The 24,377-nt window shown below is 42.8% G+C and overlaps 2 protein-coding genes across 4 annotated transcripts in view; one reads left to right on the top strand and one right to left on the bottom strand.

Moving 5' to 3' along the window:
* Window positions 1–6,058, top strand: part of LOC137323875 (protein unc-80 homolog) — a 254,762-nt gene extending 248,704 nt beyond the window's left edge. The window contains exon 65 of the mRNA XM_067987905.1: window positions 2,037–6,058. Coding sequence (XP_067844006.1) covers window positions 2,037–2,309 — 273 coding nt within the window. The 3' untranslated portion in view covers window positions 2,310–6,058. The remainder of the gene's footprint in view (window positions 1–2,036) is intronic.
* wdr12 (WD repeat domain 12) overlaps window positions 5,468–24,377 on the bottom strand; it is a 28,309-nt gene continuing 9,399 nt past the window's right edge. For all 3 annotated transcript variants that reach the window (XM_067987906.1, XM_067987907.1, XM_067987908.1), the window contains 7 exons: window positions 20,056–20,101; window positions 19,150–19,235; window positions 16,343–16,483; window positions 15,537–15,642; window positions 14,009–14,141; window positions 10,512–10,584; window positions 5,468–8,404 (listed from right to left, as the gene is read on the bottom strand). In XM_067987906.1, the coding sequence (XP_067844007.1) occupies window positions 8,327–8,404; window positions 10,512–10,584; window positions 14,009–14,141; window positions 15,537–15,642; window positions 16,343–16,483; window positions 19,150–19,235; window positions 20,056–20,101 (663 nt within the window). In that variant the 3' untranslated portion in view covers window positions 5,468–8,326. The remainder of the gene's footprint in view (window positions 8,405–10,511; window positions 10,585–14,008; window positions 14,142–15,536; window positions 15,643–16,342; window positions 16,484–19,149; window positions 19,236–20,055; window positions 20,102–24,377) is intronic.

The following is a 24,377-nucleotide window of genomic DNA, read 5'->3' on the forward strand; positions in this document are numbered from 1 at the left end:
GCCCCAATATTACCAGGGAGGCGGGATGGCAGCGGTGTGGGGGGGGGCGACTGGGCGCGTGGGTAACCCGCCCAGTAAAATCCATCCGTTCCCCACGCGATCGCGGGTAAATTGAAGCCACTTAACGTGGCTTACGGGATTCCCGTCGAAAACCAGCGCAGCGGGCGGACTGTGCACCCGCATCACAAGCTGTCAGCTGGAGGAGCCCTATTTAAAGGGTCAGTCCTCCAATGCTGCTCCTGCAGCAAACAACCAAAATTATAGAATGGAGCAGATCAGGGGAAAGGCTGCTCCCAGATTTACTGATGCCTCACTCCAGGTCCTACTGGATGGGGTGAGGAGGAGGAGGGATATTTTCTACCCGGCAGATGGGAGGAAGTGCCCTGTCTCTGCCACCAAGAAGGCCTGGCTCAAGGTGGCAGAGGAAGTCACCAGCAGCAGCAACGTCTCCTGCACATGGATCCAGTGCAAGAAGCGCTTCAATGACCTAAGTAGGTCAGCCAAAGTGAGTACACTTACTCATTCTCCTACACTCCGTCTTTCACATCACCGCCCCCACCCCACATCTCCTTCTGCACTGCCAACACTACTCTATCACTTCACTCCTCACACCCACTCAAAGCTCATCTTCAGCTTACCTGCACTTCCTCACCTCCCCAGTACTCATCCCACCATTTCCACTCAACCAAATCCTCATACAATGTCATGGCTCTAACTCATACTCACCCTTTGATGCATCTCTTTCACGGTCAGCCTCACCCAAACCAATGCATTCAGTTTAGCTGCCATTATAAGGAATCTCTTTCGTAAATTTTCGACTAGACTGAGTTTGAGTTTAATCAAGGGGACATTGTGGTTATTGACCATGGTGTGGAGTTCTCTTCGTCCATGCCTGTGTTCTAGCAGTCTAGACACCTGCTGACTGATCTGTAGAGCAACAAGTTATCATAATTAGGAAGGAAAGCAAGAGAACTCTGTCTGCTCCACTGCCAGGAAGAGATACTGATTGAGGTGAAAACCCAAAAAAGAGATAAAACTAAAGGAGTTTACTTTTGAATAAGGTAGGCCAGATGGTTTATAGCACTGTCCTGTATTATGGTTGGATAGCGTTTACATGATTTAATTTCCCTCACAGCAAGTTTCTGATATCAGGAAGATAAGGAGACGTGACTCGGTTTGTACCCACAGAGAAGGAAGGAAAGTCAAAGTGCAAGTCTGTTCTTATGAACCTTCCAGTGTTGGATAAGGTGTAAGAGATTTGGAGGAGCAGTCTTTTACCCACATTCAGCTGAAGAATGGAGTGTGGCATATGGAGATTGAAAGAGGAAAAGAAAATCAATTTAATGCAGAGCAAAACCCTCCCCCTAAGATTTTGAGAAAAATTAAGACGTTGAGACAGTGCTGGCTCAGGAGTAGTGCAGTTTATACTATGTACCTTTGGACAACTCCTGCCAAAGTTCATATTAAAATTGTCAGTGTGCAGTAACACAGCACTTTGATGTATAATGCAACAGGAGTGCATTACACGACCTTCTGTCCAGTAAAATTAAAGGATGGAAAATTGTGGGAAGACATGGGTTCCGTTCACAGGGTCAGTTCCTAGGTGTCTGCCGTTATAAATGGAAAGCCATGTGGTGAAGGATAGAATACTGGAGCCTCGTCTTTAGTTGTTTCCAAGCTTTTATTCATAGAGATTCCCCTTACACACACATCACACCCTAGGTAAGCTGTCCTATAAAAGGAAACTAGAGAGTCCCTAACTGATACCCACCACCTGAATACAATTAACACGCATTGATATAAATCATACAATTACCATCCGCCATTCTGACAGTGAAATTGAACAACGCCTAAGTGCTTTCCTCACCAGGAGGGAGGGTCCTTCTTCAGGAATTTCCAGAGCAGCAACCTCAGAGGTCTGAGAGCAGGTTGTTTCAGCCAGGGATTGCTGGGGGATTAAAAGGAGGGAGGGGATAAAAACATATCAATCCTTCCTTGTCCTAACTGTTATAAGGCTGTGCTTATATTTTTCTTAGGTAAAGCCAACCTGTTCAGAGACTGAAAACAAAGATTCTAAGGCAGATAAAATGGTGACAGCACAGACAGAATCATCAGAACAGGCCCAAGTCTCTGACAGAGAAGACTTTGCAGGCCTTGAAACAAGCAGCTTACTTGAACATACAGACACTGTCCTGCATATCAGTGAAGAGAATGGGACAGAAAATCCTCTTCTTTCCGATCCATGCAGCTTGTCACACATTGAATCTGGTGAGACTGATGTAAACCTGGATGAAGCCCATGTTCCTTGACTGAAGGAGAGAACTTTCCCTCATTCTTCATTATTACTGTGGTTCAAGTTGCATCAAGTGTTGGTTTCTTCAGCAAATGTGACTATCAGTATTCTAGCTCATGTGCATGTAGTTGGTGTTTTATTGACTAGTTTTGTGTGCTCAATGTTTTACTGCCTAGATCTGTTGACTAATCTACGGATATTGATTTATTCTGATCATTCCAAGATACCTGGTATATTTATAAAGTCAAAAACTTAGCTGAAACTATTAGCTGCCACAAACATAACTTGTTGATTAGTTTCATTCTCTTGATTTGTTGGTAGTAGGTATCTATGTTGGAAAAATCTTAAATCAGTTGACAGAATTTGTTGATTCTGAAACCTTTCAAACTCCATTGTTTTTTCAACAAAGTAGCAACTAAATAACTCTGCCATCATGTTGAGTAATCCAGCGAACTAGTCATTAAAGCACCAAAGCTGGGAGACCAATTATCAACCCTATATGTATTGCAGCAGTGATTTCATATATGTGGTCTGTGTGTTCGAGTTTCAACATTGTGTCATTTTAAAATAGCTTTCCGAACAGCATATGTTATTACCTTATAAATGTATTGTACTGCAGAAATGAACCAACTTGATGTCAAAAGTCAGCTTGTAATGTCAGAATATTTATTGTACATATACACAGTGGAGCCTCAATTATCTGCCTTCCTGATAACTTGTCAGAATGTTTGCAGGACAAAGCCTTGTGTGAGGTGTTATCTCAATCTAATGTCAATGTCTGACATAAGCTTAACTTCAGTTTATGTTTCTTTCTCTGCATTACAGTGTCATGCATGTAAGACCAAAATTTGGTGATTTTTAATTATTCGCTTATTTCCATTATCCATTGGTGAAGGAAGGGGCATGCTCCATTATGGCAGATAATGGAGCTTCCATTGTGGTATATTTTAAAGTGAATGTAACATACACATCTGATGTATAGAGGAAGTATTATTCAACCGAATTACAATGTTTAGTTCAAAAGGTCACATAATTGAAGTAGAATACATAACCTTTATTATGGGCATATGGCGGTGAAAAACCAAAACTGATATTTTGGATTCTGTGATTATAATACTGTATCCTTGCTAGTGTGTGAAGATACCATTAGCCTATTGATTTCAGAACCTGCATCAGTGCAGCCTCTCAGGCAGTTTGTTTCATTTTCAAACACTAGATGATATTTTTCACTGGAATTTGTTTTTGAAAGTAAGAAATTCCTCTCTCTTTTTTCCCGCATTCTTTCCCCTTAGGTCATGCCTTGCCGGGCCACTCACTCCCTGCTGCCAAAAGCTGGCTTCCACGAGTCTAGGTCTATAGTCAACCACGATGAAGCTCACACAACTGTGCAGCAACAATCCTATCCTTGATTTTCCCAGCCCCTTTTAGATAGGCACTGAACAAAGACTAGAGGGCCGATGTTAACTCCCACCAGGAATTGTGAGGGCAGGAGTGGAGGGGGAATGGTAAACCTTCTGGCCTTCTGCATCGTGATGGCCGGGAGATTTTAACTTCCAAGACTCATCTGCATAGTTATGTCACGTCATGGCCCCGTCAGCAACCCACACGAATCCGGCAGGAAGTGCTACATGGCTGCCAGGCGGGAGCGGGATTTTGGGCGGCAGGAGGCAGCAGTCAATGACCTGAAGGAACAAACCCAAACATACTGGGGTACGTTTGCATTGTGCAAGCTCTGACTCATTTTTCAGGCTCTATAGCGAACCTTAAAAGCACAACTAGAGGCTGCCAAAAAAAACGATAGTTATGTTTTTTTTTAAACTTACCTTAATGTGAAGCCAGGAGCAGGAGTGCTCCTCTGCTCCACTTGCCTCCACATTAATACTGCGGGCAGTTGCCAGCCCATGCTTGCCCCCCTCCCGAATGGCACCCACAGCTTGCCAGATTTATTCCAATGAGGCCTGAGGATGAATTTAGGACGGTCCTTGGCTCTCCCACACCAGGCGAGCCCAGCACGCCGACCGTTTGGCACCCATTATCGCGTGCTATCGAATTTAGGCCCCACTGTTTTGTTTTTCTGTTCTTAATATTGTGCTTAGAAAATCATTTGTTTCACTGACGCTGAACTATGCTAAATAGATCAATTCAGAATTGACTTAAAGAGCTTTAACTTTGCGGCAGCAAAACCAACAAATAACCTTTGAAACAAAATTCACTCATTATTCAGAGAGTGGGAGGAGAAATTGCTATCTGTTGCTCCCGTTTTTCGGGCGTAAAACGAGAACAATGTATCCCAATTTCTGGGGACGAGGACCTGCACCAACGGCACAGTCACCACCATATTGGTCCTTGTTTTTAGGTGTCCGAGAGCCTCCTCAAAGTAGCGTTGGCCCAATTAAAATGTGCTTGTTTCGGGCCGCTTCTGCAACATTTATCAAAAACTAGGTGGAGCATACGCTGTGAAAGCTCCGACTAGTTTTTAATAGTTCCACAGCAACCTAACCAGCTGGCCACAAAGGGAGGCAGGAAACAAAAAGTAACTTCTTTTCAACTTGGAGCCGGGGGAGCAGTGCTTCCAACAATTGCGCCCCTTCCCATTCTCCTCCCCTTGTTATGTTAACCCTTTCTTGGTCGGCATTCTCCCTGCACCATACATGCCACCTGGAGCTCCTCCAATGCTGCTGTGTGCAGTTCAGGGTGATGATCTTATTCATGTTTCCTCCCTTCCCGTAGACAAGCAGCTGAGGGGTAATGTTACGAGTTTGTATGCCAACACAAAGCTTTGCATGACGTGAGTACATATTGGAAATTCAGGTTCAAAGCTCATGTGCCGGATCTGTGATCTGCTTGCTTGAAATTAATGGATGGAAAATCATATTCCATCGTGCCCAGATTCTCGACATGCGCTTCTGTCATGGGAAGCTCTGCGCCAGGAGCTAAAACATAATTATTACGCTTCCAGATTCTCCATTGCACCTGCCCACAATGCTGGAGCTGAATGCATTAACTTGCCTTGCAGGGAATTTAAAGGTATCAATTCTCTCTGGCCAAGAAAACAAACATTACTTCATGGCAGAAAATCTCCATTGAAGAAATGAACTAAGCAGATGAAAGCATCACTGTGTAAATTCTTTAAATGACACTGACTCTTCTACCACCTATTAATGATTACAATAGTTTTACTGATTGAAGCAGTTGGCATATGCTTTAATTGTCTACTCCGTTTCAACATCAAACACGCTGGAACATTCATTATAAATCACACTACAGGGATGGTGGGAGGAAATAGTATAGTAGGTGTACACAAAATAAAGGTGCATCGTAAGCATTTAATGCTTGACACCTGAATGCTATGTGATCACTGCACCTGCTAGTTCATCTAAAATTGTCTGTTCTACTCGGGGCAGGAAGATGAATGAATGTAACAGATTTTAATGTATGTAATTTCTAGAATTGGAAAATGGAACATTTGAACTTTGTGGGTATTGCTGTGAACTGGTGACTTTATCTGCCTTTCAATAGCGTTAGAATTATTTTTAAAAATATTTAATACAGCTACTGTCACATGATGTGTTTAGGATACAGTTGATCTACCTGCTTTGGGGAGTGTGACAGTGAAGTACAGTAAATGTAATTTTATTGAAATGTATGCCTCAATGATTGTTGTGCAGCATTTTCCCCAAAGTAAGATATTTCCCTTCATTATAGCACCTCAACTACAACTGCTTTTCTGGTCACTGTCTTATTAATAAAAGTACATATAAATTACTTGACTCTAGTATTTCTATATAAAGAACTCTAATATTGTGTAAATTCCCTATCCCCACAAAATACATTATATCAAAGGATATTTTTCTTTAAGTTTGCAACACCAGGAATTTATGTGCTGCTTCTCAAATAATTAAGATTAATTTCTGGAAGTAATGTTAACAATGCCACACCATTCACATTGTGTAAAAGTTTGGTTGACAGACATGGGAGAAATCCAAAGCTGCATTACAACACAGAAGAGACAAGAGTTTTCCACAGGCAAGCCACTATTTTCCTCTTTTAGCAGCATTGAAATGGCTGTGCATTATTTAATGATTCTTTTCAAATTTAGTCCTCAGGACTTCCCCATTTATATTTTGAGATTATTTTATTATTAACACCAACATTATAGTTTTCTTATTGTGACATTTTCCAGTTTTGCCTTTAAAGTAATTGAGGTAAAAGGCCCAGATTTAAATATTCTGAAATGTGGAAATCTACTCTAGATGCAGTATAGCAAAAGTACCTGTTAGTATAGTATCACCAGGAAAGTCAATTGTATTTATTACATGGGGGGGGGTTCCATGATTGTTACAGGTAAAATTGAAGTGTGGCTCTTTAAGGAGATGTGGACAGTAGTTGTTGTACCTTATTTTGGTTACTTTTCCGCTGCAACTTAAAATATTATCGTAAATTAAATCCCCAAAGCTGAGGAAATGGTGTAATAATGTTTAAAGGGAGAAAAAGCACCTATTTCCTATTACTGTAGCCCCTGTTTATCACCCTATGAGGGGATTGAAATGTATATAATTAATGAAATAAACTCCTGTCACATCAACATCTATTACTTTAAAAGCCTTCTACAAAAAAAAAATCCTAATTTAAAAAATTAAGGATTTTATTTGTTCATTTTACGAGTTGCTACTGGAGAGGGAAATTTTAAAAGCAAATGAACCAAAATCAGAAATAGGGGAGTAGAATTTCCAGAGCTTCCCCCACCCGAACTCCCGCTGTAACTTCAGTGGCAACTCCAAAGCAATCATGTAAATAGCCATTTCCACCAATCTTCTGCCAATCAGAGGAATCCTTGGATTACAGCCCATGGGCACTTTCAAAGTGAGATACTTTTGACTGAGTGCCTGTTCCTTTAAATCCAGTCATAGATCACAAAATATTTTGATACAATGTTGTGAGTTTGATCAATTACATACTGGAGAGGAATAATTTTAAAACAGCAGAGAAAACCTGAGTGCCAGCAGTGCAGCATCGCAGGAGAAGCCTGGATTGAATAAAAACAGGCAGAGAACTCAAAAGGTGGCAGCGGAGCATCGCCGGAGAGGCCCGGAGTGAATTTAAACAGCGCGGGGAATCTGAGCATCGCCGGAGAGGCCCAGAGTGAATTTAAACAGCGCGGGGAATCTGAGCATCGCCGGAGAGGCCCAGAGTGAATTTAAACAGCGCGGGGAATCTGAGCATCGCCGGAGAGGCCCAGAGTGAATTTAAACAGCGCGGGGAACCTGAGCATCGCCGGAGCTGAATCAAATGGAAGGAAGAATTTGAAATAGTGACATTATAGTCAACGTGGAATAAAAGCGAAGTGTTCAATTTTTTATCCACACTACTATATGGTAGATTAAAGAGCAAGGGCAAAAACCAAACCATCAACTTTAAATAAGTAAATAGATGTAAATAGATGTAATAGGTTAAATATACTAAACTGAGCAGAATAATTAATTCTGTATCAAAGACTATTCAGTTAACACTAGAAATAAATATATAACTGTTGTATAAACAGTAAATATGGGATAATGGCAGCACACATTGTGTCGGGATGCAAAGTACAAAATTATAAGCTCCAGGATAGACACCAATGTTTTTTTAAAAATTAGGTGCAGTATTATTACAGATGACTGAAAAAAGTTACAGCTGCAGTAAACTCCTTTCTCACTCTCGGCCTCCCCTACCCTCATTGAGGTTCCCTCACAGTACAGTATGTGCGATACCAGGGCAGCACCCCTATCCAAGTATAAATGTTTTAGTCCCAATACCGATAATCTTATCGAAAAGACCTTCAGGTATTATTGACGCTTAAAAGGCCAGTACAGACAAAATGAGATCAGGACTCAGGGCAGTCATTGCAGGCAAACAGATCTTATTCAATTCTTCATACGGTCGTTTAAGAACAAAATGGAAGACAAGAAAGTCTGATGAACTATTTCAATGAATCCGATGGTATCCTCAGGTGGTGTTTTGGTCCTCCATAGTGTAGCAAAATGGTATTCTCACTCATGCTCCATCCCCAGAAGTGGGAGCCAAATATCGGAATGAGAATAATTTGTTGTCTGCTCCACCACTTAACAGCAACTGGAAAGAAAAAAAAACAAAATTATTCATTTGTCTTCCCCACCCCACACTTTGATGTTATCATTTATCTGGCTATCTCTTGAGGTCTTCACGCCTGCCCAACTACCAAGATTGCCTTTTTTTCATTGATACAATCTCAGATCATTGATTCTCCACCCCTGAGTTCTATTTCAGGAGTGAAAAGTCTCCATCAGATGAGATAACAGGCATTTTTCCCCCAGAAAATGTTAGATATTCTATTACTTTCTCTCCCTTAAGTGCTGTATTTTGCAACCTAGCAATGGCTGTGTAACCCTCATCACCAAATCACACCTCATTCCACTCCTCTTTCCTCCTTTAAAATAATCATCCACAACCCCACCCCATAATATCTTCCTCACTGAACGACTCTTCCATCCTTAGTGATTTCAATCGCCATCTCCAGCACACCTCCAAAATCTCTCCCTCCATATAAACTCTCCTCCCCATAGTCATGGCCACTCCCTGACTTCTTACCAACACCCATGGCCTCTCTCTCCTCTCAACCACTTCCTTTTATCCCTCACCACCCACGTCCCACTAGCCCTTCGGTGACTGCCCCTTGAAAAAACGAAGTGCAATTGAAACTCCCAAAGGCCGAGCCTCTGGCCCTCTATTTGCCATGATACTGCTACAGCCATCGATTTACTCAACCCCACTTTTAATGCCCTTATCAGCAGCTCCCATCTTCATTCCCTGGAGACCAATGGGTGCAGATGTGATCGTATCTTGCACACAACTAGCTGAGCCATCCATCACCAGATCTGGCTGGACCACATCAAGCACTATCAGGCCTTGCTCTCTTCTGCTATAATCGCTCACTACTCCAGGATCATCCTGGAGAGCAAAGATAACTCCTGGCTTCTTTTCTCCATTACCAACCATCTCTTTAAGCCGCTCTCCCAGCCCGTTCCAGCCTCACCTCCAACAAGTGTCAGGAGCTCACGGACTTTGTCTCTACGATTGAGACCTTCTGCTGCAGTCCCACTTTTCTCTTGTCCACTAAGCCAAGGCTCCCACCACCCCCTTCCCTAGCCCTAAACCTGCAACTTTCTGTAGTTTCTCTCCTATCTCCACTCATGCCCTCTGTGTCCATCTTGTCCATGAGACCCATCTGCTGCTCCTTTAACCCCCTTCCCACTAAACTGCTGACCACCCAACTTTCCTTCCTGGTCCCAATGCTAGCTGACTGTAAATGGTTCCCACTCTTCAGGTACAATCCTTCTCCCTTTCAAAAGCACCATCATCAACCCCTCTGCTCTTGCAAACTACTGCCCAATCTCCCACCCTCTCTTTTCTCTCCCAAATTCATGCCTATGTTTCCTACAACTCCCTGTGCGGATCTCTCCAATTAGGATTCCACTCCGCTACAGCACCAAAATGGCCTAAATAAAAGACATAAATGACATTCTCTGGTTAACATGGTGCATTATCCCACCGTTGACCTTGTTGAAGCAGAATGGGATTAGACTAGGTAGCTCATGAGGGGAAAAAAAACATTGGTGCAGACTTAATGGGCTGAATAGCCTGTTTCTGCACTACAACATTCTATGATTTCTATAACCCACAGCAACCACATCCATTCTTATGGCTATTCTGAGTGCACCAACTACTGCCACGGACTCACACCAATATTCAGGCCTGAGCCCGCGTGAAACAAATTTTTACTTTTACTGCCTGGGGACTTTAATCCCATCAGCTTGGCAGAACGAAACCCAGTTTCCCTGCAATTTACCTCAGTTCAAGGCATCTCAAATTGGCAAGTGATGACAAATTCAATTGGAAGTACAAACAGAACAGAAAACTAATAAGGGAACAACAGAAAATGTGTTTTCAATGTAGTTTAAAAAAAAATCATTACTCAAATCACACTGCAGACTTTAATAGGTAGAAGGGTTAATAAGCATCACATGCAAAACATACAGTTTGAATTTTATTTTGATATCTAGCAACTGAGGCAGAAGAGCTCAAAATATTTACAATCGAGAAATGATGGTGCTCAAATTTTATACCGATCCATGGACATTTCCTCTCCCCAGCAATACTGTACAATACAGATGGGAGACAACTGAACACTACGTGAACTTACCCCAGTCTCTGTCCAGTCTACACAAAGTACTCTGTCTTCATGTGCATTCATATCGTATAAGGGAGCCTTACAACTAAAACAGAAAAAAAAGATAACGCAATTTATGCACGTGCTTGTTAACCAAGCAAACAATGGACTTACACCAATTTAGCAGCAAAGGAGGTAGTAGCGATATTGGAAAGGATAAAAATAAATAAAGAGGAGATACTTAAATGATTGGCAATATTCAGATGGGTCCAGATGGGATGCATCCTAGGTTACTGAGGGAAGGCAGGGTAAAAATTGTGGAGGCTCTGGCCACAATCTTCCAATCTTCCTTAGATATGGGGGCAGTGCCAGAGGACTGGAGGATTGTAAATTTTACACCCCTGTTCAAAAAAGGGAAGAGGGATAAACCCAGCAATTACAGGCCAGTCAGTTTAATGTCGGTGGTCAGGAAACTTTTAGAGACAATAATCCAGGACAAAATTAATTGGCATTTGGAAAAGTATGGGTTTATATCTGAAAGTCAGCACAGATTTCTTAAATTTGACTGAGTCCTTTGACAAAGTAATGAAGAGGGCTGATGAGCTGTATTTGACGTGTATATGGACCTTCCAAAGGCATTTGAAAAAGTACCACATAATAGACTTGTTACCAAAATTGAAGTCCATGGGATTAAAGGGACAGTGGCAGCGTGGATACAAAATTGGCTAAGGGACAGAAAGCAGAGAGTAGTGGTGAACGGTTGTTTTTCAGACTGGAGGGAAGTGTACAGTGGTGTTCCCCAGGGGTCAGTGCACCCCTGGTCCAGTGCTCTTTTTGATGTATATTGATATATAACTTTGAAATTATACCCTGGATTTGGGTATAATTTCAAAGTTTACAGATGACACAAAACTCGGAAATGTTGTAAACAATGTGGAGGATAGTAACAGACTTCAGGAGGACATAGACTGGTGAAATGGGCAGGTACATGGCAGATGAAATTTAACGCAGAGAAGTGTGAGTGATGCATTTTGGTAGGAAGAATGAGGAGAGGCAATATAAACTAAATGGTACAATTTTAAAGGGGGTGCAGGAACAGAGAGACCTGGAGGTGTATGTACACAAATCTTTGAAGGCGGCAGGACAAGTTGAGGAGGCTGTTAAAAAAGCATATGGGATCCCGGGCTTTATTAATAAGAGGCATAGAGTACAAAAGCAAGGAAGTTATGCTAAACCTTTATAAAACACTGGTTAGGCCTCAGCTGGAATGGTGTGTCCAATTCTGGGCACCACACTTTAGAAAGGCCTTAGAGAGGGTGCAGAGGAGATTTACTAGAATGGTACCAGGGGTGAGGGGCTTGAGTTATGTGGAGAAACTGGGGAAGCTGGGGCTGTTGTCCTTAGAGCAAAGGAGGTTAAGGGGAGATGTGATAGAGAAGTTCAAAATCATGAATGGTTTTGATAGAGTAAATAAGGAGAAACTGTTTCCAGTGGAAGAAGGGTCAGTAACCAGAGATCACAGATTTACTGAACTGCAAAAAAAAGGTGACATGAGGAAACATTTATTTTTAGCACAGCAAGTTATTATGATCTGGAATGCACTGCCTGAAAGAGTGGTGGAAACAGATTCAATAATAACTTTCAAAAGGGAATTGGATAAATACTTGAAGGGAAAAATCTATAGGGCTATTGGGAAAGAGCAGCGGAGTGGGATTAATTGGATAGCTCTACCAAAGAGCCGGCACAGGCACGATGGGCCGAATATTCTCCTTCTGTGCTGAATCATACTATGATACAGTGAAGTCAAACTGGGGCCACAAAACATTATAATCTAACCAAGACTAGCCATTTTTCTATATTTAAAGCCACTTTTATACTGGTACTTGTTCCAGTAAGATTTCAGGAAAACAGCATTCATGCACCAGCTCCGAGTATTTACTCTACTGAATCAGACTCCTTTGTTCAAGTGGAAGACTTGTGGATCACTTTTTGTAGTTTACAAGTCTGCTGCCAAGAAAAGGGAATAGGTTTTAGCTTACAGATGGATGTCAGTGTCCCAAAATTTGACCTGAACAAACACTAGTGTAAGAGCAGTTTTATAGATGCACAAGTACACACACATGATCCCCCACAGAAATAGAGCTTTACCTCTCAGGAGCCAGTTACACAGTCGCATTGTTAAAGGCCTTGGAGTCGGGAGACGCAGCAGCATCAAGACCCAGTGAGTTAATGAAAGCAGCATGGATGGCTACTGATTCTGGGGCTTCGATAAAATAGATATTGTTTGATGCTGCAGGGGAGGGGTTCTTGGTAAAGAAACATTTACAGTTGAAAGAGAGGATAGCATGCCGGAAATCCCAAGAAAACTTATATTGAATCGGGGACAGGGACTCGATAAAATTAACATAGGTAAAGAAACATCTCACCACCGTTCCATGCTATTCTACTAAAGTGATCAACATCAAGTTTTATCTCTACCACATCTGGTGGATCTTTTATCTGGACCCCAAAAAGGCCTTGTGACACAGTTTTCCCTCCTATTGTCCTCAGGATGTGCGCCACTGAATTTACGCCTATTGTGTTGTTTCAATCACTGTCACTCCCAATCCAACTGTCTTTCTCCATGGAAATTTGCTTACATACACTCAATCCCTAAGAAAGGTGATCCCTCTTACCCCTTCAACTATTGCCCTTACATTCGGACTTTCAAAAATAGAAGCTACTACTAATTTTGGCCGATTCCACATTTCTCGAATGGTTCTGTACATGGCCATTTCACTGGTGATCTATTGCCCAGTGTTACATTTGTCATCATCTTGACATCTCTGAAGCATTAACAGGGTTTGGCACCATACACTTTAAAATAAGTTACCACTTAATGGTCTTACACCAAAGCTACTCTTAGCTAGCTACTGCATGGATCTATCTGGTCTGTGCTGTCAGCTAATGTTAGTCAGGGTGGAATGCTGCAATTGGCATCAGCCTAACTGAGCTAGGAAGGAGGGAGAGAAAGGAAAAGGTGGGTGGGGAGTAGTGGATTGATATGAAGTGATCCCTGCCAAGATTGCACGCGTGGATACCAAGTAAGGACAAAGTCAGCTCAGCTGTGCTTCCACAATTCAACAGCCCAACATATGAAGAATGGTCACTTGGCTGAAGTACAGGAAGACTAATACCACTGGTGGAACTGTACCCCAGTGGGCGGGGAAAGTGATCGAGCATGAAACACTCTTTCTGGGACAGTGTTGCTTGTGAAGCTTGTTGCAACCTCCACACAGAAATCAAGATGCACATTAGCATGTGCTCACATCTGGAGACATGTTTTCTTGCTGTCTCTGTGAAATTATACTCCAATATCTATCTGGTAAAAGTGGGACTTATTCTAAAATGTATCTACTAGTGGAAATAGTAGGGGAGATGGGGGCATGATTATTTTGCAGAAATAATTTTTGAAATTTAGTAGCCTATGCTAGCAAGCTGCTGTGAATCTCCGTCCTGCCACAAACAGGCAAAGTTCATTCTCAAGATACCTTCTTGTGTCCCAGAGCTTGACCAGTTTGTCGAAAGAGCCTGAAATCAACTGATTCTCATGTGTTGGTGACCATTTGACTGCCGTTACCCATCCGTTATGTGAAGTTAGAGAGAGCAACACTAGAGATCCATCTGCAGGGGAGAGAGAAGAAAAAGTACTGACCAGCGTGTCATACAACTAACCCCTTCCAGCTTATTTTGCCCAAAACACGACAAGCACTTTTTAACGATAATTCTATACTCTTTATATATTATGAGAAAGGAAAGTGTCATTTGGGCAACTGTGCCAAGGACCAGAGGCCTGGGTTCAGAGCCTTTGTGTGTAGTCATACCTGGGATGGGTGAGCTGAAAGTCTCAATCAAATCTTGAGCACGGAGCGGTGTGAAGGTCCTATGGAGACCTGACCCTCCCATTATAACTGTAAACCGCCTCTCACCTAAAACGCCTATTTGTTTCAACAGAGGTTGCTTAATTAACGTGTGCTTCACTTGTTGACATTATCGAAAGTCGGAGATAATACCAGTATAAGGTCTTTTGCAATCCCCACAAACTAATGGAAGCTTCGACAACCAGTCTGACCAACAAAAAGCCAAACCAGGCAAGCAAGCGTTGCCTTTCCCCTTCAGCATCCTTGTTACACCACAAAGAACAGAAATGGATGGGTCATTGTAAAATTTGGTCCAATCTGAACATGCTTTAAGTGGAGGCCAATCACACTCCTTATTGCCTGATACGCATTGGATGGGTCAATAATAGGAGCCATGATGGTATAATTTTTCAATGCCTACACTTTTTTTTTCAGCTACTGAATAATTAGTGAAGTTTCCTGATCAATTTTGGTACATATAAAATAAAAACAAAACTAATGACCAGAAAATCATTTAGGCGTATCAAAGTGGTAGGCAACAGATTCACGGTAGCAGCTCCCCATATGGTAGGCTCCAATCTCTGCATTAGAAGGTGACAAGTGGAACAAAGCACTTTCCATAGCAATTTTCAGGAAGGACAGTAGTTGGCTACTGTAACTGGCCTCAGCAATCTTTGACCAGGGAGTGAAAAAATCTGCCTGAGTTCTTGCTCCTGGCTGCTATCCATTGACTCCTGCTGGAAAGTGCACATGTGGACATCAGATGTGGAAAGACCGGGCTCAACTGTGATACTTGCTATGATCAAATAATCTGCTACCGTGCACTTTCCAGATCCACACAATGACCCCTTGGGCTGTCAGTGCTTTGGGATGTAAAATCTAATTGTAGTCCACTATAGATTATGCATGTCTGTGGGTTGGTCAAAAGTAGTTTCAGCCTTGAAATCAATCCTGATGTAGTACATACATTACTTAAATTCTGAAAAAAAAACCTTACAGTATTATTCAATATTACAACATAGCAATGCACCCATTAAATTGTTGAACCTCTCACAATTACATTCACTCTCTATACAACAAATACTTCAAGGGTTAAGCTAACAGGATGGTTAAAGGAGCAGCATCTTGCATGAAAAACCAAAAAGCATTTTGAAATTACCCTTTGAGCGTGGGTCCCACAGCCTGATGTGCCTGTCTGTGCTGCCTGATGCCAGCCTTTTGCACAATGGGGAATAAGAGATGCAATTAAACACTTTGTTCCCACTCTGTGAAGAAAAAAAGGCTGTTAAGAAACTGGAAAATGTACAAAAGTCTGTTTCAGAAAGCACAAAAATACTTGTCCCATTACCACCCACTTTTGCCTTGCACCTTTATCCTTTTTGTCGTTTAATGAGTCCTGCCCTCCTATCACAGACCTTCTCTTTAGTTCTTTCCTCCTTTCCCCCGTTTCTTTCCTTGGCTTATAAACTGTTAAATCTCCAACAACTTCCAGTTTTGACGAAAGGTCATCGACCTGAAATGTTAACTCTGTTTCTCTCTACACAGATGCTGCCGAAGCTGCTGAATATTTCCAGCATTTTCAGGGAACCAAGGTGGGTAGATGGAGTTAGGATACAGATCAGCCTTAATTTAATTGAATGGCGGAACAGGCCCGAGGAGCTGAATGGCCTACTCTTGTTCCTATATTTCCTAATTCCCAACATGGAAAGATCTGCTCCAGGTAGCAGAGAAGGAATCCAACATTATGGGGGAGGAATATATACACGCAAATCAATCCAAGACTCTTGCATTCTTTATAATGGCCAATAACAGCAGTAGCCAACATCTCCTTCCCCCACCTCCCTAACTAGTCCAGTTCCTTCAAACTTGGAGTTGGGGAGATAACGTGTGCATTCATTCCACTGTGGCCCACACCAAATATTTGATTCCATAATCTAAGCTGCTGGGTAAAGGCTACCAACTCACCAGGGTACATTTCTGGGCTCCAGTCTCAGCATCCCAGATCTTTATAGTGTGATCCCAAGATGCACTACAGAGTTCCTCCGTATCAGACCACAAGACTGAGGAAACTGCTTCATTGTGACCAGACAGTGTCATCATGGGAGTCTATGGAACAGGATATCTAAATTAACAATGGCACCTCTTAGGGGTTGAACATTGAGCTAACAAGTTCTTATCTAAAAAGATAATTTGCATTTTTTTAAATATTAAATACTTAAAACTTACAAATAAACTTACATTGGATAAACTTACAAAAGGATCCTGCCCTACAAACTGTGGAAAACCAAAAAGCCATAGTCACCAAAGGCCCTGAACGTCTGCAATAGCTGCTCCTAGCATGAATCATAGTCCCAATTAATTTCTCCACTCACTGGCACTTTAATTTTAATCAGCAGTGTGCAAATGCCAATTCTGCCTTTCTTCCCCCGTCCTCAAAATGAAGGAAGTTACCAGCTGGTACAGCAAGCAACTAATCTCAAGTCAACACACGCTCTGCTCACTGGCACTTGAATTCAGACTCTCCTGTTTTAAATAATACTAGTGAGTAAAGCGGTGCTGACTGCAAGAAAGATGGTCACCATAGTAATTGCTAACTTTTTTCAAGGTCAGGTGAGCATAGAGAAGCATAGAATCTCCACTTTAAAAACATTTGGGATTAAGATTAAAACTAAAAGCGCCAGCGAACGAAGAAGCTAAATGAGAAAGCCTCCTCATACAATGCTGGATATATCTCCAAAACGTTCAGATGAATTGACATAGAAGCACGAAATTGGCTTAGAACCTGCAAGTCTAATGTTTAAACTCGGTTACAGACTAGGCTGGCATATATCAAGCATTTTAGCCCCATATCGAAACAATATCCAAATGTTCAGGCTAACTTCAATCACTGCAGCAACCAAAGTACCATCCATCCTGAGCTGTCAATCCATGATAATGCTGCAAGGGGATTCTTTTTCTTGGCCATTTGAACCCTAAGTAAAGCCTACTCTTGTCTCCAAGGAAAAGGTGCTTGCCATCGTAGGAAGAATTGCAGATTGTGAGCTATGGTGGGTGAGCCGTTGTTTTAAAATGCCCAAAATAGTCTGCTTCAATACTGACTATTTCTCACCTGGAATAACTTGCAACAGTTCTTTTTTGTGGGAAGGTTAAGCTATAGTTGAACCGATCTGGCTGATTTACATATAAACGTAACCCATGGAGTATATAGAATCATAGAATGGTTACAGCACTGCAAGAGACCATTCTGCCCGTGCCAGCTCTCTACAAGAGCAATCCAGCTAGTCCTGATCCCTCGTCCTATCCCCATTTCCCTGCAAATTTTTTCCCTTCAAGTACTTATCCAATTCCCTTTTGAAAGCCAAGATTGGAATCTGCCTCCACCACGCCCTCAGGCAGTGCATTCCAGATCACAACCACTCGCTGTGTAAATAAGTTTTTTTCTCATGTCGCCTCTGGTTCTTTTGCCAATCACCTTAAACCTATGTCTTCTGGTTCTTGACCTTTCCGCCAATGGGAATAGTTTCTCTCTATCTACTCTGTCTAGACCCTTCATGGTTTTGAATACCTCTATCACTATAAAAACTTCTCTGCTCTAAGGAGAGCAACCCCAGCTTCTCCAGTCTATCAGTGTAACTGAAGTCCCTCATCCCTGGAACCATTCTAGTAAACCTCATCTGCACCCTCTCTAAGGCCTTCACATCTTTCCTAAAATGCGGTGCCCAGAACTGGACACAATACTCCAGTTGTGGCTGAACCAGTGTTTTATAAAGGTTCATCATAACCTCCTTGCTTTTGTACTCTTTGCCTCTATTTATAAAGCCCAGGATCCTGTCTGCTTTCTTAACCACTTTCTCAACCTGCCCTGCCACCTTCAATGATTTGTGTACATATACCCCCAGATCTCTCTGTTCCTACATCCCATTTAGAATTCTACCATTTAGTTTATATTGCCTCTCCTCATTCTTCCTACCAAAATGTATCACTTCATACTTTTCTGCATTAAATTTCATCTGCCACCTGTCCGCCCATTCCACCAGCCTGTCTATATCCTCTTGAAGTCTATCACTATCCTCCTCACAGTTCACTACCCTTCTAAGTTTTGTGTCATCTGCAAATTTTGAAATTGTGCCCTGTACACCCAAGTCCAAGTCATTAATATATATCAAAAAAAGCAATGGTCCTAGAACCGACACCTGGGGAACGCCACTGTACACCTCCCTCCAGTCCAAAAAACAACCATTCACCACTACTCTCTGTTTCCTATTACTTAGCCAATTTCGTATCCATGCTGCCACTGCCCCTTTTATTCCATGGGCTTCAACTTTGACGACAAGCCAATTATGCGGCACTTTATCAAACGCAATAAGATGTCATTCTGCTTTGCAAAGTGGACTGAAAATGCAACCTTTTGACCCTTTCAAGATGAACACAAGCCATTCTTTACACTAAAGAGTTTCTATACATGGGGACTGTTGTGTGAAAAACACAGGAAATCCTGCAATATGGTGTGCCTATCTGAGTCGTTGCCGTGGGAACTCAAGTATCTGTACTTTTCTCCCCCTCTGCGGAAAGCCTGACCTATACCTGTCATTTTCTGTTAACGGCACGGTTGAAATAAGAACTCAGGCACAAGCCCCCATGGAGTTCTTCACTGTGCCAAGTAATATTTTTAAATCCCAGATAATGGCATAACATGCACTTCTGGACATCACTTCCTGTGATGCACTGTTTATTCCCCTCGCCAGAGGTTACAATATAAAATAACTGCTTACTCTTGTTAATCCCAGTTGTTCAGTCTTCTGTTTTTTCCTTGGTCTGGATTCAGACTCCTCCAACATTTCTTCATCCTCATTGGGAACTAATAAAATAAAAAGTTAGTTCAAAAACCCAGTCTGCTAAGAAAGTAAACGAGGCACAGAGCAGTGGCAGAATGGAGGCTTACACATGCAATTCTCCCACACGGTAAGCACCTAATCTTGGGTGCTGTGGCAAAGTGAAACAGCAGAGAAAAGAAGAATAGGTTACCTTGGGCTTAACAAGGCATGATTGAGAGTTTGGCAGTGGCACACAAACATGTCACCTATCCTTCACCTCCGCCAGGGTATGGTGCTTGGCCTTCGAGGCACAAGGTGAGAGAAAAATAATGATATCCTGGGACGTGCGCACCCTGATTTGTCAAGTGTGCTACTGACATCTAGATCTCAATATTTCACCAACGTGCAAGTCTTATAACTACATATTGTCACAACATCTTTAAGCAGCTTGGGTCGAATGGGTCAGTTAGATTCAATCGGATTGAACACTGCAAAGTTGTCTGGCACATGAGGTGCCTAAACTGAATTATGGAGGCAATTCCTCCTAACAATGACGTTCTAAAATATTGTACAATTCGTTGACAAGACCAAAAAAATTAAGCTGAGTTGAAGCAAACCCTGAGGTTTGATTTTAGCAATCTCCTATGAACTACGCCTTCACCCTATCCAGAGAATAAATGGCCAGTCTCGGAAGCTGTGCCTTCTTCGTTTTATGACAATTTGCATCTTGCAATTGGTCAGGAATGACTGAACGAGAGGAAAAAAAAGATGGCAGTTTGGGGAGCTGGGCCTTGGACATGAGAATTTTGTGGACAAATATTTAGTAAAAGGAGAGCAAAAACAATGGACAAAATTCTCCATTACCTGTCGACCAAATCTTTATCATCTTGTCCCATGAGCCACTGCAAAACTAAGCAGAAAACACTTCATTAAAACACATGGAAATGTAGGTTATTCTACAAATCTAAGATTAACAGGAGTAGTACCACAACAATACTAATCGCAAGATCTTTAGCTAATAAACCAAACAATCCCCTAATATTGAAACAATTTACTCGATTATCCTGCAAGTTATAGAGTCATAGAGTTATACGGCACGGATAGAGGCCCTTCGGCCCATCGTGTCCGCGCCGGCCATCAAGCCCTGTCTACTCTAATCCCATATTCCAGCATTTGGTCCGTAGCCTTGTATGCTATGGCATTTCAAGTGCTCATCCAAATGCTTCTTGAATGTTGTGAGGGTTCCTGCCTCCACAACCCTTTCAGGCAGTGAGTTCCAGACTCCAACCACCCTCTGGGTGAAAAAGTTCTTTCTCAAATCCCCTCTAAACCTCCCGCCTTTTCCCTTGAATCTATGTCCCCTTGTTATAGAACCCTCAACGAAGGGAAAAAGCTCCTTAGTATCCATCCTATCTGTGCCCCTCATAATTTTGTACACCTCAATCATGTCCCCCCTCAGCCTCCTCTGCTCCAAGGAAAACAAACCCAATCTTCCCAGTCTCTCTTCATAGCTGAAGCGCTCCAGCCCTGGTAACATCCTGGTGAATCTCCTCTGCACCCTCTCCAAAGCGATCACATCCTTCCTGTAGTGTGGCGACCAGAACTGCACACAGTACTCCAGCTGTGGCCTAACCAGTGTTTTATACAGCTCCATCATAACCTCCTTGCTCTTATATTCTATGCCTCGGCTAATAAAGGCAAGTATCCCATATGCCTTCTTTACCACCTTATCTACCTGTTCCGCCGCCTTCAGGGATCTGTGAACTTGCACACCAAGATCCCTCTGACCCTCTGTCTTGCCTAGGGTCCTCCCATTCATTGTGTATTCCCTTGCCTTGTTAGTCCCTCCAAAGTGCATCACCTCGCACTTTTCCGGGTTAAATTCCATTTGCCACTGTTCCGCCCATCTGACCAACCCATCTATATCGTCCTGCAGACTGAGGCTATCCTCCTCGCTATTTACCACCCTGCCAATTTTTGTATCATCAGCGAACTTACTGATCATACTTTTTACATTCATATCCAAGTCATTAATGTAGACCACAAACAGCAAGGGACCCAGCACCGATCCCTGTGATACCCCACTGGCCACAGGCTTCCAGTCACAAAAACAACCTTCGACCATCACCCTCTGCCTTCTGCCACTAAGCCAGTTTTGTATCCAAAGTGCCAAGGCACCCTGGATTCCATGGGCTCGTACCTTCTTGACCAGTCTCCTGTGGGGGACTTTATCGAAGGCCTTACTGAAATCCATGTATACCACATCCACTGCGTTACCCTCATCCACACGCCTAGTCACCCCCTCAAAAAATTCAATCAAATTAGTCAGACATGATCTTCCCTTGACAAAGCCATGTTGACTATCCCTGATTAATCCTTGCTTCTCCAAGTGGAGACTAATTTTGTCCTTCAGAATTTTTTCCAATAATTTTCCTACCACTGATGTTAGGCTCACTGGCCTGTAGTTCCCCGGTTTTTCCCTACTCCCCTTCTTGAATAATGGTACTACATTAGCAGTTCTCCAGTCCTCTGGCACATCCCCTGTGGCCAGAGAGGTTCTGAATATATGTGTTAGAGCCCCCGCAATCTCCTCCTTTGCCTCACACAGTAGCCTGGGATACATTTCGTCCGGGCCTGGGGATTTATCCATTTTTAGGCCTGCTAAAACTGCCAATACCTCCTCCCGCTCGATGTTAATATGTTCGAGTATATCACAGTCCCCCTGCCGTATTTCTATGTCTACATCGTCCTTCTCCATAGTGAAAACAGATGCAAAAAATTCATTTAGAACCCCTCCTACATCTGCCGGCTCCACACACAGATTGCCATTTTTGTCCCTAATGGGCCCTATTTTTTCCCTAGTTATCCTCTTACCCTTAATATACTTATAAAACATCTTAGGATTTTCCTTTATTTTGCTCACCAGTGTTTTTTCATGGCCCCTCCTTGATCTCCTAATTTCCTTTTTAAGTATCCCCCTGCACTTTTTGTACTCCTCTAGGGCTTCCTCCGTCTTTAGCCTTTTGTATCTGCCAAAAGCCCTCCTTTTTTTCCTAATCCATTCTCGTATATCCCCTGACATGCAAGGTTCCCTGGAGTTCTTGGAACCACCCTTGACCTTTACGGGAACATGTTGCCATTGTATGGTCTCAATCTCCCTTCTGAAAGACTCCCATTGCTCCGATGCGGATTTTCCTACAAGCAGCTGATCCCAGTCCATTTTGGCCAGATCCTGCCTTATCCTATTAAAATCGGCCTTCCCCCAATTTAAAACCTTTATTTCCGGCCCCTCCCTATCCTTTTCCATGACCACCTTAAATCTCACTGAATTATGGTCACTGTCACCAAAGTGCTCACCTACTAGCACTTCTTCCACTTGGCCGGCCACATTCCCTAGAATTAGGTCCAGTACCGCCCCCTCTCTTGTAGGACTTTCTACATGCTGGCTCAAAAAGCTCTCCTGGATGCACGTTAAGAATTTTGTACCCTCTAAGCATTTTACACTCTGAGTATCCCAGTTAATATTGGGGAAGTTGAAATCCCCCACTATTATTACCCTATTATTTGCACAATTTTCTGAGATTTGCCTACATATCTGTTCCTCTATCTCCCCCTGACTGTTTGGGGGTCTATAGTACACTCCCATCAAAGTGCTTGCCCCCTTTTTGTTTTTAAGCTCCACCCATATGGCCTCATTTGAGGAACCTGCTAATATATCATCCCTCCTTATGGCAGTAATTGATTCTTTAATTAATATTGCGACCCCCCCTCCTCTTATACCTCCCCCTCTGTCTTGCCTGAAGATTCTGTACCCCGGAATATTGAGCTGCCAGTCTTGCCCCTCCCTCAACCATGTCTCTGTGACAGCAACAATATCATACTCCCATGTGTTTATCAACACCTTCAGTTCATCCACCTTATTTGCAAGACTCCTTGCATTAAAATAGATGCATCCAGCCTTGCCCTCACATATTTGCCCTGTCTTCCAAGCTGACTTGTTTTTTTCCTCTATATTTGGCTGCACATCACCCCCTATTGTAGCTCCACTCTGTATCCCATCCCCCTGCCAAGTTAGTTTAAACCCCCCGCAACAGTGCTAGCAAACCTCCCCGCAAGGATTTTTGTCCCGCTCTGGTTCAGGTGCAACCCGTCCGACTTGTACAAGTCCCACCTTCCCCAGAAGCAGGCCCAGTGATCCAGGAAACTGAAACCCTCCCTCCTGCACCAACTCTTTAGGCACGCATTCATCTGTTCTATCCTCCTATTTCTATACTCACTAGCCCGTGGCACTGGGAGTAATCCAGAGATTACAACCTTTGAGGTCCTGCTCTTTAATCTGCTACCTAGCTCCCTAAATTCTTGATGCAGGACCTCATCTCCCTTCCTACCTTTGTCGTTGGTCCCAATGTGGACCACGACCTCTGCCTGCTCACCCTCCCCCTTGAGAATGCCCTGTAGCCGCTCAGTGACATCCATGACCCTGGCACCAGGGAGGCAACAAACCATCCTGGAGTCACGTTTACGGCCACAGAAAAAGAAAATAAAAGTAATGGTTCCTGTTTAATGTAGATCCAACAATGTACAAAGCAACACATTAGTATTTCTTTTATTTGTTCATGGGATGTGGGCGTCGCTGGTGAAGACAGCATTTATTGCCCATCCCTAATTGCCCTTGAGAAGGTGGTGGTGAGCCGCCTTCTTGAACCGCTGCAGTATTGAATGAAATGAACCTCATTCAGGTTAGCTTTTCAGCCCAAAACGTCAGCTAAACTTCTGGCACATTAACACACTGTTAACAATCAAATTTTAAACTGGAACAGCTCAATCGATGGCTTAATGAGTTTATCCAGTGAGTAGTGATCTGTGCAGCCAGGATTGTACCCGGTTTGATTTCTGGTCTATGTTGATCTCAGCTAATCACAGCAGCTGTGACCCTTATCAGCATCCCTGGTTTAGAGAGGGGAAAATTAGCCAGGATTTCCACTCTTGATCCTTTTCCAGAAACTGTTACTGGAAGTGGATGCCAGGTGAGGACAGAATCCAGGCTCACTGTGATGAGCCAACAGTAAAATAGACTACTGCCACTAACGATCAAGGCTCATTCATAATAATGGCCACTTGGGGAAAGTACCAAAGGGCAAATGAAAGCCATGGGACCAGCATGGAATCAGTGCCTTTAGGAGGGA

The sequence above is a fragment of the Heptranchias perlo genome, chromosome 7 (assembly GCF_035084215.1).
Source record: "Heptranchias perlo isolate sHepPer1 chromosome 7, sHepPer1.hap1, whole genome shotgun sequence".
Lineage (NCBI taxonomy): Eukaryota > Metazoa > Chordata > Chondrichthyes > Hexanchiformes > Hexanchidae > Heptranchias > Heptranchias perlo.